We start from the raw sequence: 19,948 nt of genomic DNA, 5'->3' as shown, positions 1-19,948 counted from the left end.
TGAATTATTGTTAGTGTGAGAACTAGACCTGACCTTGATTTCAGTGTTCTTTCAGTAAATGGTACTAGCTGTTCCTAGTTTTTTTTTTAATGTGTTTTCCAGTAAGATAGTAAACATTCCATGGCTGATGTGGACATTTGTAGTCAATATTTCCAGAATTCTGGTAGAGTTTTCAAAATCTCTCCCTTCCCATGAATTTTACTAACTCTTCTTGAGACATGCAGGGGGCAGTCAACGCCTCAGAGCCAGTCAGACATTCGGATCTTTTAACTCAGACTTCAAACTCACCTTTCAGACTGACTGAGTTATCTAACGTACAATTTGTCTAATTTCAGAATCTTCCAGATTAGAAGAGGGGTGAAGGAAGGAAGATCATGCGAGTATTTCTTGCAAAGGGGTCCTGGCCTTCAAGCTCCTTAACAAATCAGTTAATTTGCATTGCTAACCAAGAATATAGATGCTCTTGTAGTTTGTGAAGTAAACCAAGCCTAACCCTTAAACCTAACCCTAATTATAATCCTAACCCTAATCCTAAATCTAACCCTAACTCTAACCCTAAACCTAACATGAAGTTTAAGACTGGAATAATGGAAGACAGTAGTTGCTATTTAAAACCGTAAGTAGACTTAAATGTACTCTCCTGGTGAGACCAGAAACAGATGTTTGTTCTACCTAAAGAAAATCCTCTAGACAGGATACTGGTACTACTGTTGCCCCCTGAACCTTCTGGAAGTTCCCTTGGCCTCAATAATCCTCATGACCCAACTCTCCTGTCCCTAGTGGAGGAACTGAGTGTTTGGTCCTGGCCTTGAATGGTGGATGGTAGTAGGAGATATTTCCTAAATAGAGGGCATGCTTTCTTGTCACCCCAGACAAGTCACTCTGGTCACTAATTTGGCTGCCAGAGAAAGAGAGGGACAAACAGAAAACAAAAGGCCATATCAACTTGTTTGTAGTCAGTGTGGAAGGAGCATCCTTCTTCCCATGTGCAGAACGACAGGGAGAAAGTCATGTCCCTGAGAGGAGACAACTTTCCCTCCAAGAGAGGACAGTCTTGGGTGACCCAATCAATGTGTGTGTCAGAAATTGTCCCCAGTTGACTTAGCAATGGTATATAGTTTGTTCTATGTTTCTCTTAGGCTCCTCCTACACCCTAAAGTCAGGATGCTTTTTTCCTCTCTCTTTCTGGAGCCAGCTCTGTATACCACTCTCTGCAATGAGCTATACTGCCCCATACCTTGTATCTCTGGCCATTTCTTTCTGCAATTTATGTTTCTTCCAATACATCTTTCTTGGCATGAGCTCTAAACACACTGTTCTCTAAATCATATGTGGCATCTGACCCAGCACTCAGGACCAAGGATGAGGCCTCATGACCATCCTGGCCTCATTCTCTTTCCCTCAGGTTACCTGTACTCCAATGTCATCAGACTCTTCAGTGTGTCACCCCCTCTTACAGGCATTGCCTGGACCACCTCTGATATCTGAATACTTTGTATCCATACCACCTCATGAGGCCTTGAGCTTCTTCCTAAAATATTTGTAACGCACCTAATTGGGCAAGTCATGTTCTCACGTCCTTGAAATCTTCACTTACAACTCTTAGCTGATGTGTACCTTATGTTGTTTGGTTTTTACAATTGTTTGGACACATATCAAATCTTCTCCTTAAGCTGTGAGTTCCTCTATCACCTTGAACATAATGATTCTGAGTACTCTGTGGGCTGACAAATAAACCCAGATGCCCAGACGACATCTGTCTTTAGTGTCCAATTCTTCTCTATCAAAGGCATCTTTGATAGAGATCTTTGACCCCAAGACAGCACCTCAGTCTCCAGACTGCTCCCCACCCACACTCACGGGATTCTGCCCTCACCAAGTGACCAATGAGCATCAAATTGTGCTGTCACTAAGAGGTGGTCCCCTCGCTCATGTGTGAACTCAGACATTGCTCTTTAGATACCAGCATGCACACTGCTGTTCTCGAACCCTTTCTTCACTATCGTTAATGAACTAGTTATAGCCATGACCTGAACCTGAGGACTGCTACTTCCAGATGTGATGCTCATTTCTATAGCTATGACCCCAAACTGAGGACTGCTACTTCCAGATGTGATGCTCATTTCTTTAAGGATTTTAATAGTGGGTTTTAAAAAACAGAACTTGGAAGCCCCAGTAGTAAAGAACCTCAGATAGCAGAACTTCATCCCAAGAAGTGTGAATGGGACATACATACACTTTCTGAATAAGAAAACATCCAGATTCACCAACATCTACACTTTGTGTTATTATTCATTTTATAAGCCCATGTTTGTTAAGACAGTAGCAGAAGTCAGATATTTGAAAGTCATTAAGTAGTTGGCACCCTGACCCAGACCCATTTAAACTTATAGTATGGAATGGATCAGTCACCAAGGCTCATGTTGTTTTAGGTCACTTAATTGTATATTAAATTTGTGGGTTTTGACCCAAGGACATATTTTCCTTTGAGAAGAGTACAGTTCAGTTAGAGATTAAAATAATCACCCATTGTCTTGTCATTGCTTTTTGGAATAAGTTTGAATTGTGAGTAAATCGTGAGGAGAGAGAATTTGTTCTCAGGCAGGCAGCTCTTTCTGCTGATGAGACTTGCTGCCTAGCTCAGCATCCATTCTAATCCACACTGAAGTGGGCAATGGAGTGTCGGTGGGGCAGGGTAGGGTAGCTCTGGGATTGGGTTCTCTGTAAGTAATCCATTCTCAGATGTCTGCACTGTGTGGGGTTCCCGCCAATCATTCACTCTGTCACTTGCTCTGATTCCAGCTCGTTCTCCAAATTGATTTCGCTTTCTGTCACCATGGTGAAGGCAAAGGAGGATCAGGAGACAAAAGGAAGAGAGCAGAGAGAGGGAGAGGGAGGGGGAGAAGGAGAGAGAAAAGGAAGAGAAAGAAAAATTAGCAAGCAAAGCAGAGATAGTTCATGCAGGAAACACAGAAACCATTCCACCAGAACTGATTAAGAATGAGTTTAGGCACAGCCAGTGTGAAGGACAGTTTGGGATGGCTGAATTTGTATCATTCTGAGAATTTACATAGTCTTACATCCTGGCTTCTGAGGAAGATAAAATTCTGCCCCTAGCTGGGAGCTTTGCATTCATCCAGCCCAAATGCTTATTTGACAGATGGCATTCAGAGTATAGCAGGACTTGTCACTACTTTGTGGTGGTGACAGGGCCAGAATCCTCATAATTCCCACTTCCTGTTCGTCTTTACATTTTTTATCACCTTTCTTTTTTTTCTCTCTCTCTCCCTTCCTCCCTCTTTCTGTCTCTCTTTCTCTGTGTGCCTCTCTCTTTCTCTCTCTCCCTCTCTTTCTTTCCTTTCCCTTCCACTCTTTCTTCCTGCGTTTCTGCCTTCCTGCCTTCTTCCTGCCTTCCTGCCTTTCTTTCTTTCTTTCTTTCTTTCTTTCTTTCTTTCTTTCTTTCTCTTTCTTTCATCCTTCCCTCCCTCCCTCCCTCCCTCCCTCCCTCCCTCCTTTCTTCCTTTCTTCCTTCCTTTCTTTCTTCCTTTCTTTCTTTCTTTCTTTCTTTCTTTCTTTCTTTCTTTCTTTCTTTCTTTCCTTAGGAGACAGGGTGCCATGTGGCCTAGGCTGGCCTTGAACTCACTATATAGCTGAAGATGACCTTGCATTTCTAATCTTCTTGTTTCCACACTCTTATTGCTGAAGTGCTGGGGTTACAAGCATGTACTTCCATGTGTGGTAGCACATTCAATGCTGGGGGCTGGATCCATGGCCTCGTGCACTCTAGGCAAGCATGCTACATCCCCTGTCTCTCTGCTGCATAGTCCCACCTTGCATACTTCCTGTCTGTCTCTAACCCCTCCCTTCACATTCCAGAGGACTCAGCTTTCAGTCTTATCTGTATGTCTTCCCTAGTACCTAGCAGACTACAAGGTACCCACAGATGCTCAAAGATGCTGGCTGTGTGTTAACAAGAGCTGAAGCAGTCCTAACATAGCTTAATGCAAATGAATTGGGTCAAATTTTCAGTATAAAATGTTAACATGTTCTGTGACTGTCTAGCATAGGTTATATAAAATAATACTATCTGGGGGCTGGAGAGAGGGACTAGCATTTAAGAACACTGACTGCTCTTTCAGATGGTCTGGGTTCAGTTCCTAGCACCCACATGGCAGCTCACAACTGTCTGTTGTTTCAGTTCCAGGGGATCTGACACTCTCATACTAATGTGCATAAAATAAAATTAAATAAATTATTATTTAAAAAATACTATCTGTTGTGGTAGTGTCTTCCTCTGTCAAGGTGCCCATTATAATCTACCAGGAAAAAAAATATTAATAGCACTTTCTGCTTTCCAAAAATATAAGGCAGAGATACCAAGCTCCTCCCACTGATGAGGATTGGCTGAGTTTAACTAAGCGCTTACTACCCTTGAATGTATTTCTGGCTCTTTACAGGCACGCTGGGTGTAGGAACCCAATTAGTTGTCACCACAATCTTGACCAGGGAGGATGAGGCCAAAAGAGTATGAGCAAATTACCTATGGCTAGAATCTACATTTAAAGCCACAACTTCCCAACTACAGAGTCTGGTTCAGTCCTGAACACTGAAAACGTCTGTTGACCTTCTTCAGAATGACCCTTGCTTTGCCCTGCATAGACCTCACTAGAGTCCAAGCACACTGCACACTGGGCCACCTACTGCAGGAACATAAGAGGTCCTCAGGCTTGGACCTTGTCTTCTCCATCTGAATTCTCTACAGAATTCTGCATTGGCATCCAGTAAGTGCTAAGCTTATTACTGAAGCTATAAAATGACAGTCCTTTCCCCTCACAGGGCCCTGACCACAGCCCATCACCATATGAAAAAAAATCCCAAGCCCATTCTGATTGAGTTTGCTGTCTGGGGTTTGCCTCCCGGGAGCCCTCCTACTAGGATTCCTTGGGCACAGTGGGAAAGGATCTGGCTGAATGTTGGGTAGCAGCTATTTATGAGAAAAGAAAGGGAAGAAAGCCCAAAGTCATAAAATGGGCATGAGGGGGCTGACTATAATGTCCTAACTTTTCATTTTCTATTTTATTCTCTATTCTGAGTCTTCCTTCCCTCCCTGGCTCTGCCAGTACACTGTTACTATATATAGCTGTTAAAATCATGATCCTTATTTGAAATTACATTTGAAATTACATGGGTATGAGAGTAATGGAGTAGGAGCTGGAAATCTATCTATCTATCATCTATCTATATCTATCTGTCTATCTATCTATCTATCTATCTATCTATCTATCATCTATCTATTTATCATCTATCTATCTATCATCTATCTATTTATCATCTATCTATCATCTATCTATCTATCTATCATCTATCTATCATCTATCTATCTATCTATCTATTATCTATCTATCTATCTATCATCTATCTATCATCTATCTATCTATCATCTATCTATCTATCATCTATCTATCTATTATCTATCTATCTATCTATCTATCTATCATCTATCTATTTATCATCTATCTATCTATCATCTATCTATCTATCATCTATCTATCATCTATCTATCATCTATCTATCTATTATCTATCTATCTATTATCTATCTATCTATCTATCTATCTATCTATCTATCTATCTATCTAGAGCACTCAATAACTTATTTATGTGGATTATTTCTCTCTAGAACCATTGACACACGTTCTAGAATTAAAGCTACTCTAAACTCTCTATTTTACAGTCACAGTAAAAGGTCTTGTCCATGATCATGTAATATGTTAGGGGCACACAAAGCAAGAACTCCAGGTCACCAGAGCTAATGGGGTTCTCTGTGCTAACCACATAGCCCTCCTCACATAGCCCTTAAGTCATCAGCTGACCCAGAAGACTTAGGAAGTGAGTGATTGGCACTCAGATATTCAAGACCACTGAGCTCTGGGCATGACTGCCAAACTAGTTTCCCAAACTAGCAGTTCCCAAGTTAAAGCTCATTTCAGACATTGAGATATACTTATATTCCTCAGCCACATTTGTACCCTGTCTGAAGTGTGTGTGTGTGTGTGTGTGTGTGTGTGATTCCAAAATCTTATTTCTGAAATGGGCTCTTGTATTCCTTGGTCTAGCTAGTACACGGTTATTGATTTCTGCCCACCCCTCTTAGAGAGCTGTGTTTAACCCCTGATGCCCACTGCTTCAAGCCTACCATGAAGAATTGCATCATTGTAATCAATCCATTTGGTTTTCTTACTTTTACAGGTGGGGATCTTGTTACTCCATGCACCGTCCTTCAAACACTCAATTTGGAATGTGTCCATCACCTCGTTATCCTGAGAAGAAGCCAGAAGGATGTGGGAAGAAGGAGGAAAGGGGTTAGTACATATTTCCTAACAAAGACAACTCAAACTTGAAACCTGGCTATCTTCAACTGGGAATTAGCCCCATGAGTCTCAAAGGCAACTTATCCATAAATGTATTATATGTCACATTGTTACCCCCATTTACACTCTAGGCAAGGGCAATTGTCTCTAGAGGAAACACTAGTTTTGACACTAGTTGTAGAGTAGTGGTTCCCCAACTAGAGCAAGTGGTCAGCATCACCTAGAGAGGGCTAGTGGAGACAGGCTGCTTGTCCCAAGATTCCAGTTCAGTCCTTCTGACCTACCCAAGGAACCACAGTTCTTACGAGCTCCCAGGTAACATTGCTGATATGGCCACTTCCTGAGGGCAATCCCCACAGAGCAGTGGGCCTCTAGCTTGGCTGTACATTGGGTTCACCTGGGAACATAACAATACCAACCACCGGTTCTAGCCTCAAGTGCCAGCAAGTGGGAATTTTGCTTTCTTACTCTTCAGGGTGGCTAAGTGGACTGTCACTTTGGAGGGAACAAGAGGAGTGCCCGTCTGCCACCTTTATATCTGCTTCTCGTTCAGCACCAGCCCCCTCCACCTCTGGGGAACTTTGTTAAGGTTGTAGTCCCTAATTATTGAGCCATATGGAACCCTACTTAAAAATTCAGGACAATTCATGCCCTGATAAACAACTTTTGTGTCATGTGGTGAAGTGAGAGGTGACTGGAATGTATCATTTTTAATTTCTGGAGTCTTTAGGAAGCTTGACAGGATGTTAGGAAATGCTTGGCTGGTAGTGTTTTTCAAGCCCACTCGCTCCTCTTCCCAGGCAGTGCTCATTCTGCACCTTTAGCACTTTGTAGCCTGTGTCACAGCTGATGAGCACTTGGTCTTTGAAGGAATACACGGCCTGCGAGGGCTCAATTTTCCCATACACAGGAGGCTGTAGCTTTGGGCATTCGTTTCCTGGCAGGAAGCAAATGAAAAGACAGCAGGTGAGAAAACCAAGAAGAAATGACAGCAAAGGGCCCGCACCGAGAAAATGAGGCCTGGAATGAGGCGGAAACAGCATGGCTGGGTGTCTAGAGGAAGAATTTTGAAAGTACGGGTAAGTCACTTTCTAACGTGGACTTCCATTTCTTCATTGGTAAAGTCAAGGAGTCAGCCAAACAGTTTCATGAGCCCCCAGAGCCTGGCCATTGTCCTCAAGCAACAGGGACCTCACCTCCAGGCCTGCACTCAGGCATATCCCTATCCTGGTTTAATAAGCAAGGTCTTCCTATTCAGTTGAAATTTGTGCCCTGCCATTTTTCACTCATTGGCTACTCAGGATGACTGCAGTCTTATATTCTTCCCAAGGCACCAAGGAACTATGGTTGGATGCTTCTGATTTTCTTCAGAAGGCTGCTTGTGACAAGTATCTCAGTGACTGGGCCTGGTTCTGACACTTTCTCAGGGACAAACTTTCTTTTGTTAATTTTCTGTTACACACCTCTCCCCAGAGTGCCCTGGACATGACAGTGCAGGCAGAGCCAGGTCTCTTGATCCTATGACGATGATTGGTCTCTCCTGGTTGGGGTCTAACCTCTTTTTCTTGAATTATTACAGATTTATTAAGTCATATAGCTCCCTCTGGGTTTGTGTGAGGACTAGCTGCCATGAAGCACTTGGAAAGGCTGTGCCATGCCAGGGGCCTGCATAGAGACTGATGTCTTTATGTGAAAATTATTAGTGAAATCTTCAGAGTTCCAGAACTTCCGGCCCACAAGCTCCAATCCCACACTTGTAGACATTCAGGGTTGGGAGGTCTCTTTAGCCTAATGAATCTCCACATTAGGGAAAAAGAGAATCACAATCTGTCTTCAGTCTGTACATGATGGACCATAGCCAATCTTGAATATATGTTCAATCTCTTTGGTGCCCATTCCCCATTTATAGATGGGAAACTCAACCAGGAGATGTATCTTTGCTCCCAGGTTCTCAGGCAGAGATCCACTAGGTACCCAGAGGAATGGGCCTCTAGCTAGGATTGCCACCCCCCAAACAACCCTCCTTGTGATCACGGAGCTCAGTGGCATGACCTGGGAGAGAGGAGAGGTTACCTGCTGCCCTGTAGGAGAGCCTCCAGCCTCGGTTCTCTCCTGAGTTATCGCTGCGGAATAGGATCTGGATGCTGTGACTCTGGGTGCTGATTGGTTCTGGGGATTTCTCTCCACAAAAGGGCCCCCATACCTTTGAACCAGCTTTAATCTAGAAGAGGCAATATATATGTACAAAGAGACAAGTCATGTCTGACTGGTGCATGGTCCTGTTGCAAGCAAATTAGTTCTGAAATTTTCTGGAAGTCTTAATATGAATCCATAGTATCCAGTCTTGTTTTTTGTAGACTTACCAGTTACCAAATGGCTTTTTGGTGTATTTTTGTCATAATTTCAGTGGCCTTTGGAGTTAACAAAGCAAATTAATAATGCTGTGATTAAAGATAAACATGTTGTGGGCAGTCCTGAACAGTACACAAGACAGGAGAGGTTTCCACTCTCAGAGAGTCTGTAGTTTACAGGGGTGATTAACAATAAATATACAAAATGATTATAAGCAAATATACATGTATATACACACATACATATAAATACACATATAAATGCACACATATATATGTTGTAGGAACATGTACCACATTTTACAATTCTAATATTGAAGTGTATATAATCTATATATACACATATAAATTCTATAATCTATAGAAGTCATCATTTATGTAATAGAAATTGTAGTAACTTACAACTTTAGCTGATAAGGACAATCCTATATAAAGCAGCATCTGACACATAGGATGAGTAGAAAACAAAAAGAAGACCACTTTCCAGGCAGACAAAACCCAGCATGTGTAAAAAGCAGAGTCAGCTGTGGGAAACATCTTGGCAGGCATGGGGACCAGAAGAAGCCGATGTGGCAGGAACAGAGGGAGTGGCATGACATGAAGTTGGACAGAGTGACAAGGGTCTTACTTCGATTAAGAGTTTAGCTTAATTCCATGCACAGTCTTGATCTGATGCCCTTGCTATAACCCTCTATGTTGTGAGGAAAATAGATGATGTAGGAACAAGAAGGAAGCAAGAGTCCCAGTTGGGAAAGCTGCAGATGTGCAGGGCAGAGGTGAGAGGGCTTGGACTGTCATGGAGGCAGGAGAGCAGGAGAGATGGCAGGATAGATGGTCACCATAGAGTGACTCAGAATCCCCACCTCCCAGTCCTGTGCACTTAACCCCTTTCCTTCTGCTTCTGAGAGCCAAAACTACATTTTTAGCATTTGGTAATGTCTATAATCCTGGTGACATCATTTTGCTGGGGACAGAGGACATGATACTTCAAGACACTCAGGACCTTGATATGGACCCATGCAGAGCTCCCAGAACTCAGTGTGTAGTAATCCAAAAGGGTCAGCATGTCCTGCTCCTTAAGCGGTTCTTTGTGAATAAGTGGACTTTGATTTTTTTTTCATTCTTAGAGAATTTCACATACATACAATGTGTTCCATAATCTACTGAGTCACTTCAGTGCCTTTGTCTGTGCATTGCTGTGAGACCATTTCCTGGCGCATGGTAACCTATCAGGGGCCACCTTCCTGAAGAATGTTTTATCACTGTATCTTATTAGCCTTCAGATGCCAAAGCTCCTCAGATGGAATTGGGACTTTGTGAGCCCCTCCTTCATCTATGCTGAGCTTTTGATTGGCCTGATCTTGGGCAATTCTTCTGGAGGTAACTACAGCTGCAGAGAGGGAAACAGCCTAGGAATATCTGAAAGACACTGTTTGGGAGGAGTCCTTCCAGACCTCTGTTCTCACAACTCTTTCATCACCTTTTCTGCAGGGGTCCTTGAACTCCGTAAGGAAGGGTGTGATGTAGATGACCATTTAGGGCTGAGGACAGCTCCTCATTTTCTGCAGTCTGGCCGGATGTGAGTCTGTGTATTAATCACAGCCCATTATAAAACGAAGCTTCTCTGATACAGCTTCATTTATCTATAGGTGTAGAGGTGTTAAGAAGGAAGTTTGACAGTATAGCCATTTAACAAAATGACAGCAGTGGGTTCTTTCCTGAGGTATATGACCTTCCCAAGAAAAGGGTTTTTGCCAAATAATCTACACGAGTATTGTCATGTGGTGTGGGCTTTAAATTCAATTAAAAGGCAGTCAGTCACTGTAGGAGAAGTGAGTCAGCAAGTTCTGACCAGCAGCCGGCAATGGCCCACGCATGCGCTACAGGTTTCCACATTCTGCCTGATACTCAGAGACAAAGACAGATCATGTGACTGGAGCGGCCAATCAGCTGGTGCCAGCTGGGCGGGACAAACAGTTGTGGACCAAGGGGAGGCAGGCGGAAGGTATATAGGCACCATCAATATTTCATTAAGAGAGTTAGCTTCTGCTTCTTACCCGTGTCGTTGATTCCTGCATCTTCTTACTCCCTACCCCAAGGATCGTCTGGGGGTTGGGGGACTGAGGGTTAGGGCAACAGGTCACCACCCCATAACATTTATGCCACTATTGTACCCTAGGGCATATCTTGCAAGAATACTATTATAGATCGATCACAAGGCTCACACCTGGGTATGCCTGTTGGTGTGACTGTTCTCCCTCAGCAGCTTCTGTGGTACCACAGGTACCGTGAAAGCTAGCCAAAAGGAAAGAAAATACTAGGTCAAGGCCTGCTTGACTTCTCCATGCCTCGTGAGTCAAGTGTAGGGTGTCTTTAGCAATAGAGTCTTACCATTTAGCTCTGATGGGTAGCAAATAGCAAATAGCTATAGCCTGTTTTGTTTATCAGGGTTCTGTGGGATTTCTCTGGCTAACAATTTGAAGGAATGTATCGTAACCTGCCACTGGGTTTTTTTTGTTTGTTTGTTTGATAACTACGGCTTCTGAGAGGAATGTTATTCCCCTATTTGGGTAACTCCATTTAAACTCTTGTGTATAAAACAGACAAACAAATAAAATGAAGCCTCTAAAGTGGTATATTTCCATGTGGCTCTTTCAAACATCTTCAGTGTCAGTTATTCCTCCTGCCTTAGTTAGGATTACTATTGCTATGATGAAACACCACCACCAAAAGCAAGCTGGAGAGTAAAGGATTTACTTGGCTTATGCTTTCATATTACTGTCCATCATTGGAGGAAGTCAGGAATGGAACTCAAGCAGGGTAGAAACTTGAGGCAGGAGCTGATCAGAGGCCATGGAGAAATATGGCTTATTGGCTTGTTCCCCATGGCTTGCTCAGGCTGCTTTCTTATAGAATCTAGCACCACTAGCCCAGGGAGGACCCCACTCACAATTGGCTGGGCCCTCCTCCATTAAACACTAATTAGGAAAATGCTCAACACTCTTGCTTACAGCTCAGTCTTACTGGAGGCATTTTCTCAGTTGGAGTTTCATACTTTCAGATGCCTCTAGCCTGTGTCAAGATTATCCGGCACACCCCCTGACCCTCCTTTGCCTTACCCTCCTAACCCAATGCCCACGGAAGCCTTTCTGTCCAGAATCTTCTTTCATTCCCATAACTCCTGTCGCCTGCTATCCGCCCTCCATTAAAACCCTACTTCTCACCCTGCCACGGCCTCTTTCCAGTTTTCTGGCTTCTACAGTTACCCCAAATTAATCACACATATCTAAACAATCTAAGCTAGCATCCACATGTGAGAGGGAACACATACTTATCTTTCTAGGACTGGGTGACTTTACTCAATGATGTCCCCAAGTCCATGTATTTACCTTAAAAACTAACAATCTCATCCTTCTTTATTATTGAATAGAATTTCCTTGTATATATGTCCGGCATTTCCGTTATCCATTCATCAGCTGATATACATCTAGGATGCCATGTCCTCCTAGCTATTGTGAGCAGAGCAGCAGTGAACACGGGTGATCAGTTACCCGTATAGTAGGATATAGAGTCCTTTGAACAGATACAATGAGTGATATAGCAGGGTTGTTTAGTAACTCTGCTTCTAGTTCTTGAGTAACCTCTACATCAGCGGTTCCCAGACTTCTTAATGTTGCAATCCTTTAATACAGTTCAAAATGGTTGTTTGCTCCTACTTTATACTTGTAATTTTGCTGCTGTTATGAATTTATGCTCCTGCTTTCTGGTGTTCTTAGATGACTCCTGTGATAGGATTGTTCAATCTCCATAGGGGGCCCACAGGTTGAGAATTACTGTAGTACACTGATTTTTTTTTTTAAATAGTAGCTGTATCAATTTACAGTCCCACTAATGGTGAATAAGGGTTCCTCTCTCATCACAACCTCACAGCAATTGTTGTTATTTGTTTTCTGGATCTTTAGCCATTCTGACTGTGACAAGATAAAATCTCAAAGTCATTTTAAATTGCTTTTCTCAAATGGCTGAGGGTATTGAATACTTAATTTTTTTTGTTTTTGTTTTAATCACTTGTATTTTTTCTTTTGAGAGTTCTCTATTCTGAATGTTGGGTTGTTGCCTTTTCGTGTTTAGTTTTTTTGAGTTGTTTGAATATTTTAGACATTAATCCTCTGTCAGATGTATAGCTGAAGATTTATTCCCATACTGTTGGATGCCTCTTTACTAGGCCTGTGATTTCCTCTACTATACAGAGGCCTTTGAGTTTCAACAAGAGGGACTCCTCAGGGAGTAACACAGAAGAAAGTGAGAGCAGCTTCTGGTACCAGTATGACACTTGAGTCCCGTAAAGGCCAGGAATAAAATTATGCCACCAGCTCAGATAACCTTGGAAGTGGTTTGTTTCTCAGAGCATCAAGATAAGAGTCCATCAAATTGATGTCTTGATTTCAATCCTATGAGACCCTAAGTAGAGAGCCAATAGAGCCTATTAGGACTTCTGGTCTACCAAAGCATGTGGTGAGAGTCACTTCGTGCTGTTGTGTTGGAAGCACCTTATCCACAGTGACACAAACATGCCTGTATTTCCTGCTGTGTCAGTTGCAGCCATGATCCCTCTTGGCTTCTGATTCACTAGGAAGCAAGCCAGAAATCAAGTTCTCGAGCTTTCTCACAGGAGTTCCTGGGGTTCTCTGCTTCTGCCACTGCTGATAGCTCTCTCTCTGACCTCATGAATGGCCCTGCCCCCTCTTTCTAGCTCTCAGAATTTGTGGGTTCCAGTTCTCATCTCTTGTTTTCTTGAACAGCTCAGAATCCACATGGCTTAGATAAGCACCTGTCTACACAGTCATTGGCACCTTTATTTCTCTCGGGCTCAGCATTTCCCCTGAAATCAGAGCCCAATATTCGGCTTCACTTGAGAAATTTTACCTAGGAATGTCTAAGTGCTTCTAGGCACTATACAAACTTCTGATCTGATTCCCTGCACATGGGAGAACTTTCTCCCACTATCTAAGCCAAAGCTTAAATTTAGGTTACCTTCTGTTTGACCGATGCAACCAGAATGACTTCAAATACTGTAGCTATTGGTCTTGCATATTTTCTTCCTCCTTATTGCCTTTATAATTGTCTCTTTCCTCAAACAAAACCACCTGCACAATGTGTGGACTCCAGTACAAATCAAAGGTGTGAGCACCCTTTTCAGGATGTGTTCAGAACTCCAAGATGGCAATTGTAGCCCATTAACCCAAGCATGAGTCCTTTCTGAGTGCAAGGCCATGGGGTACACTCCACAGTGCTGAATGTGGCTCAGGGGACATTCTTAAACTATGAAATTTGGAATTTGACTTTGTGATTCTCTACCTCATACTACCTTACTGGCAAGGGAGCCTGTTTGGAACCAGAGGAGATCCCAATATGGATCTAATGAAACCAAGATATCATTTTAAATAATGATATTCTGGAAAGCTAGTAGCTTAGCTTCCAGACCTAAGAGAAGCAGAGAAGCTGAAAAGCCAAAAGCCTAGGATTCTGATTTTTCCCAATTGAGCCAAAATGCACCCTTGGGACAAGCAGCCATTGCATACTTACCTTAATGAAATCATAAGGGCAAGGCACCTCTGGATGGTCTTCAATGTCAAAAATGTCCTCAAACTGCAGGCTGACCATGAAGCCCTCCTCCAGATCAATGGTATAGGAACATTCAGAGCTCTTGGGGTAAGGGTTGGGGTAATCAGGGCTGGTAATTGTACCTGTCCTCTGGGTAAAGAGATTGCCACTGCATTCCACTGTGGAAAACACAACAGAGAAAATGGCACACTATTGATACACACACATGCACGCACACACACACTCACACCTTGCTTCTCTGCCACTGTGTAATATTTTCAGTGTTTCCAGGAGGTAAGCAGAGAAGCAATCCCCATTTTACTGAGACCCTGAATCTCTGAGGAAGATAATGGTTCATCCACCATCACCTGTGGAAGAATCTGCATTCAAGATTCAATCACAGACTTTCTAAGTCTCTCTCTAGCTGGGCTTACCATAGATGATGACCCTTGCCATGGAATTCTCTGGCAGGGGCAGGCAGCCACTCTGAGAAAGAGCAGTTTTGAGATGAAGGGGTCAGGTGCTTACCTGGACCTCTTTGGGTCTTGCTTCCTCCTTTGCCCACACTCCTTTCAGATTTCTGCTCAAAGTCACTCTTGGTCCTTATGTAAGAAAAGTCCTTCCCACTCCCCACTACCTTCCACTCTCCTTCCCAATCCCCTCCCTTGTCGTGACTCCCCTCTGCCTCCACACCCGCAACGCCCAGCCCCTGCAGGTTGCATAGCTCCATCCTCTCTGACATCACACCACACATTCTTTTACTGACTTCTGCTTCTTTCCTGCTATCCACCATCCTGAGAGCCTGTCCATGACTTAGCCCTCTCTAGGCTTTGGAACCTTGGTCCTTTGGTCTAGCCAAAGGTCCAAGCCTGGGTGTGTTCGTGCTTCATAAGCCTTTGTTCATTCAGTTCATTTTGCAAATGAAGAAACAGTAGCCCAGAAGGGCAAGCATGACTAATGAGAAGTTCCAACAAGAACTACAGAAACGAGGCCGCTTGAATCTCCATCTGTTTTCACTTTCTACCTCAAACATCTTCATGGAGAAGTGTCACCCTCCTGAGGGTTAGAAATGGTTCTTGGGATACCTTACTCTCCTTATTCTCTGTGCAGATATGTGGTTCATAAGCATAGATCGCACAGCTGTAGAATTTTTTAAAAGGTTCTTGGGGTCAGGATGAAAAACAAAGTGAGAATACTTGACGCTGAGCTTTTATAATTCTCTACATGAAAATTCCTTTTTGAGATGCTACTTTATGATGACAGGCTTATATAGGAGGCATTCGGCTTTATTCAGCAAGTTTTGAAAGAGGAAGTACAGAACTCTTGTCTGTGGTCTTGACTTCCTCCAGTGAGCCCTCTCCAAGTGGGCTCACAAGTGCAGCCCTTACCCAGGGTTGTACTAACTCACGGGCAATTCCCCTAAACGTTCTAAGTTCTACCACACCTCCAAATCGCTTTAGAATCTGTTCTCCCTGTGTTGAGTAATCTTTCATAATCCTTCACTTATGTCAAGGGAAGCAATTGTCACTCCTACAGGTCAGCTCAGATCTGATTAGTTTGTGTGCATGCTTCCTTCATGTAAGCATAACACATTTAGCATTCACTTTGTGTAAACATTAGTGTGGCTGTTACACAGCTGGCCTGAGGACTGCTCTAGGATCGGCATCTCAGCCCCAGACTCAGCTGGCAAAGAAGAAGCCATGATGCTAGAAGAAGACGATACAGTGAGAGAGTGAAGGAGCCACTTGCTGTCTTTATCATCTTTTCTCCTCTGTCTTTTGGTCTGTGGCCCTCTCTGTTAGAGAGGGACAGAGGGGCTGCTGAAACAAAGGAGAGAAAGAAACCTTTGGCTGAATTTATGGCTCGGAGAGAATGGGCTGGAAAACCCATGTCTCTCATAACTGGCACAGGTTGGTTACATGCAGTAGGATTGGAGACAGAAATGTGTGGAACAGACTTTCTGCCTAGGAAAGGCAGCTCAACTTCAGAGCTTGTCATATGCTCTTCTGACAGTGGATTCCAGGCTCTTAATGGGGTTATCAGTACAGCATCTACCTATATGGTATGTGTGTGTATCTTTGACTTTTTAAAAAAATGTTCTTTGTCTTTCTGTCTCTGTCTTTCTCTGTTTCTTTCTCTCTGTCTATCTCTCTGTCTCTCTCTCTCTCTCTCTCTGTTACATTTCTGTTAGATTGGGGGGGGGGCAGGCAGCAAGCTCTTGTCTACTTGTCTCTGTTCTCCAGAGATATGCATCAGTCAGGCCAACTTCTACATGAATGCTGAGGTAAATTTTCATGCTTGTCCGGCAAGGTCTTTACCCATTGATCTGTCGCTCTAGCCCTGGCTTACTGTTTTTTTTTTTTAAATGGTTTGCATTAAGTATAAGTATCTGTGCCTCATCTGATCTTATTGGAGCATGCCACATATCATTACACAGCATGGAATCACCCCTAGGCCTTACCTCGGCAGGTCCTGTTGTCTGTGTGGAGGATGTAGCCAAAGCGGCAAGAGCAGTAGTAGCCGCCGATGTAGTTGTGGCAGTAGTGGTCACAGGACAGCTCTTCATCTTCCCTCTCCTTGCATTCATCCACATCTGTGGGGCAGGCAGAGTCTCTCATCAGTCGCCACATGTGTGACGATTACATCATATTTATAAAACACTTAACGTCACTCATCGTTTGGGAAGGGTCACACTTTTCTTTCATTTGATCCTGTGTAAAGCTCAGAGGTGACCATTGTCTCCATTCATCAAATGAGGTAAGCAGAGCACAGAAAAGTTAGGCAACTTGCCCAAGATTGCAGAGAGCTGGGTTTGAACCTTGCTAATCCAAGTCTTGGTAGAGGTAATTACCACATCTTGGTTATGATAATTGATAATTATCACAGTGTCACCATTCTTACCCTATGAATGATAAAACTGAGACAGAAAACTCTGTGTGGGGGGGGCGGGGTTCTTGCAGAGCATGGCTCACCATCACACTCGCGTCCCTTCTATCCCTGACATAGACTGAGTCCTGTTCTAGATGTTTAACATCCACTTCTCCTATAGACATACAAGTGGCCACTAAATACAAAAACAAGATGTCCACTATTATTAGTCATCAAAGGATACAATTTAAGTAACACATATTCACCACAGTAAATAAGAATGAGGGGAAACGACTGATAGCTTTCAACGTTGATGAAGACACGGCGCCACCATAAATGGCATACACAGATATACAAATTACATGATTATTTGGAGAAAAATCTGGCAATTTTTATGAGACTAAACACAGCTGTTTTCAAACCAGTGATTCTGTCTAAATATTCACAATAAAAAGAGAAACATATATTCACCAAAAGGCTGAAACAACCTTTAACTTATAAAGAAGGTAAAAAAATAAGTGAAGCCTGGGTATCCCTCAATGGGAAATGTGCAAAAGCATTACAGTATATTCATCAACACTGTTCTGTCTAGGGAACTACAACAACATAGATGGATCTTAGCAACTTTACACTGTCTCCAACTGTATTTTCTGTATGTTAATTTGTGTGACATTTTGGAAGCAAAACTAATCTACAGATGAAGAGGAGACGGAAGAGAAAAAGGAGGAAGAAGAGAAAGGAATATATATATATATATATATATATATATATATATACATATATATATGTGTATATATATATATATGTGTGTGTGTGTGTCTGTATGTCTGTGTGTGTCTGTGTGTATACATATATATATTCTAAATACAAGAAATGTATATGTAAGATTTATACATTTTATTATATGTATATTCTACAGCAAAACAAAACATTGTTAATAGGTATTGAACGAGGAAGCGATATAATGATGTCTGCCATTACTTTGGAATATATCAATAAAGTTTAATTATTGGTTGAATGGTAGCTAGCTAGATGGGTGGATCTGTGATGCTTAAGTGCAGGCAACCACTGCAGGCAGAATCCACGGGGTGGATGTCAGTCAAGGAAAGAGCACAAGGCAGTTTTCACCTCTAGAGACAAGGGGAGAGCTGACGATGAGATGACTTACCTACAGCCATGTAGTGAGCATCAAAGCCTGTGAATCGTTCCTCGTTGGAGAAGTCTGACCGGAAAGTGACGGACATGAAGGAGCCAGGTGAAAGAACCGCTTCCTGTCCCGGGGTCTGCTCGGTATCAGTGGTCTCCCTGCCACAAAAGGTTGCCAGCACCTGGTCTTCTGTTTCTACCTTTGGGGTCAAAGTGAAAAGGATTAAAATGAGTGCCTTCCCGTGTCAGCCTCTCTCTGCATCTTCGAGAAGACAGAGAGCAGGGCTGCACAAGCAGATGTGGCAGCATTAGAAACTCAAAGGGAGGGAGCGAGGAACGGTAAGATCTACAGACCACTTGGGACTGGTGTAGCGAATGTGGCCATGTGATCAGTTCCGTTTGTTCGGTTCGATTCCCTTAGCAGACACTTGATGTGTGCATCCTCACTGCCCTCCAGATGAGTTATTCATTGAAAACAATTCCATGGAAAACTTGAAAAGAGCTAGATAGCCTTACAAGCGGACTCTATGTGCAGCAGGAACCTAACCACGCTTCCAGGAAAAAGAAACATTATATACAATAAAGACATTCACAGAGCATCCAGTGCGTGCTTGCCACTGAACAAAGCTCAAGGAGATGGGGTGATGAAAGATGAGAAAAGCTCTGTGGGACTGCGGTGTTCAGGGGAACAGACACAAGTGGGGCTGGAACAGTGTGATGAGCGAATTCACAGAAGCAGTCAGGACTTGAAGAGTTCCCAGTGCATCACAAACAGGACCAGGATGTTAAGAGTGTTTTGTTTTCAGTAGCCATTTCTCCAGCCCACAGAGGAGAACTTGGCACATAGTTATTTATCCAATAAATATTTACTAACAAGAACTAAAACTTCAGGACACATTATGGGGACTCGGAGGAGCCAGAGAGTCAGTGAAAATTACAGGAGGAAACTGTGCTTGAAAGGACATTGCAGCCTGTTGTGGTTGACCTTTGGTGACGCCAATGCTGTGAGTGGAAGACATTAACATTTTTGAGTGAGAAGTCATGTACTCATAACTATATTTAATAGTTAGTCCTGATACATTTAGAAACTGCTTTTTGGAGGCATCCAGAAATTGTATACATGTACACATGTTGAAATCAGACTCAACATTTCCCTACATGATAAAAGAATTCCTTACTTTGGAAGGGCCAGGGACCCTTTGAAAATCTGGATGACAACGTAGAGATAATCTATTGCTTGCCTAAAGCTGACTTTACATGTCTGGTTCGGGGGAAACAGCTGGTTGGTGTTGTTATTTGACTATGCACATTTAACCTACTTCCTTACTCCTACCGGAGCAACTTACAGCTCACTTGATTCTTTTAAGCTTGTATTTCTCTGTTTGTTAACATCTGAACTAATGTTTTAACCAACCTACAAGAGAAGATACTATGGAGAATGGTTTCTGCAATTAAAAGGAAGTTCTCAAAAGCTGTCTGTCTTGAGTGGCTTCTAATGAGTCCATGGTTCTGTTCCTAAGCCTCGTATGGCAGAATATCTTGACATCTGACACTTCTGTTTTGAAACTAATGGTTTATTTATTTAAAATAAGAAGGAAAGCAATTTGCC

At 42.8% G+C, this 19,948-nt stretch overlaps 1 protein-coding gene across 3 annotated transcripts in view; it reads right to left on the bottom strand.

Moving 5' to 3' along the window:
• Masp1 (mannan binding lectin serine peptidase 1) overlaps nt 1-19,948 on the bottom strand; it is a 71,778-nt gene that overhangs the window by 29,162 nt on the left and 22,668 nt on the right. For all 3 annotated transcript variants that reach the window (XM_028783892.1, XM_028783891.1, XM_028783893.1), the window contains exons 3-8: nt 18,362-18,539; nt 16,787-16,918; nt 14,308-14,504; nt 8,444-8,591; nt 7,189-7,307; nt 6,241-6,319 (exon numbers count right to left, since the gene is read on the bottom strand). In XM_028783892.1, the coding sequence (XP_028639725.1) occupies nt 6,241-6,319; nt 7,189-7,307; nt 8,444-8,591; nt 14,308-14,504; nt 16,787-16,918; nt 18,362-18,539 (853 nt within the window). The remainder of the gene's footprint in view (nt 1-6,240; nt 6,320-7,188; nt 7,308-8,443; nt 8,592-14,307; nt 14,505-16,786; nt 16,919-18,361; nt 18,540-19,948) is intronic.

The sequence above is a fragment of the Grammomys surdaster genome, unplaced genomic scaffold (assembly GCF_004785775.1).
Source record: "Grammomys surdaster isolate TR1022 unplaced genomic scaffold, NIH_TR_1.0 1166, whole genome shotgun sequence".
Lineage (NCBI taxonomy): Eukaryota > Metazoa > Chordata > Mammalia > Rodentia > Muridae > Grammomys > Grammomys surdaster.
The sequence above is the reverse complement of the archived record's forward strand: the minus strand, read 5'-3'. Positions and strand labels throughout refer to the sequence as shown.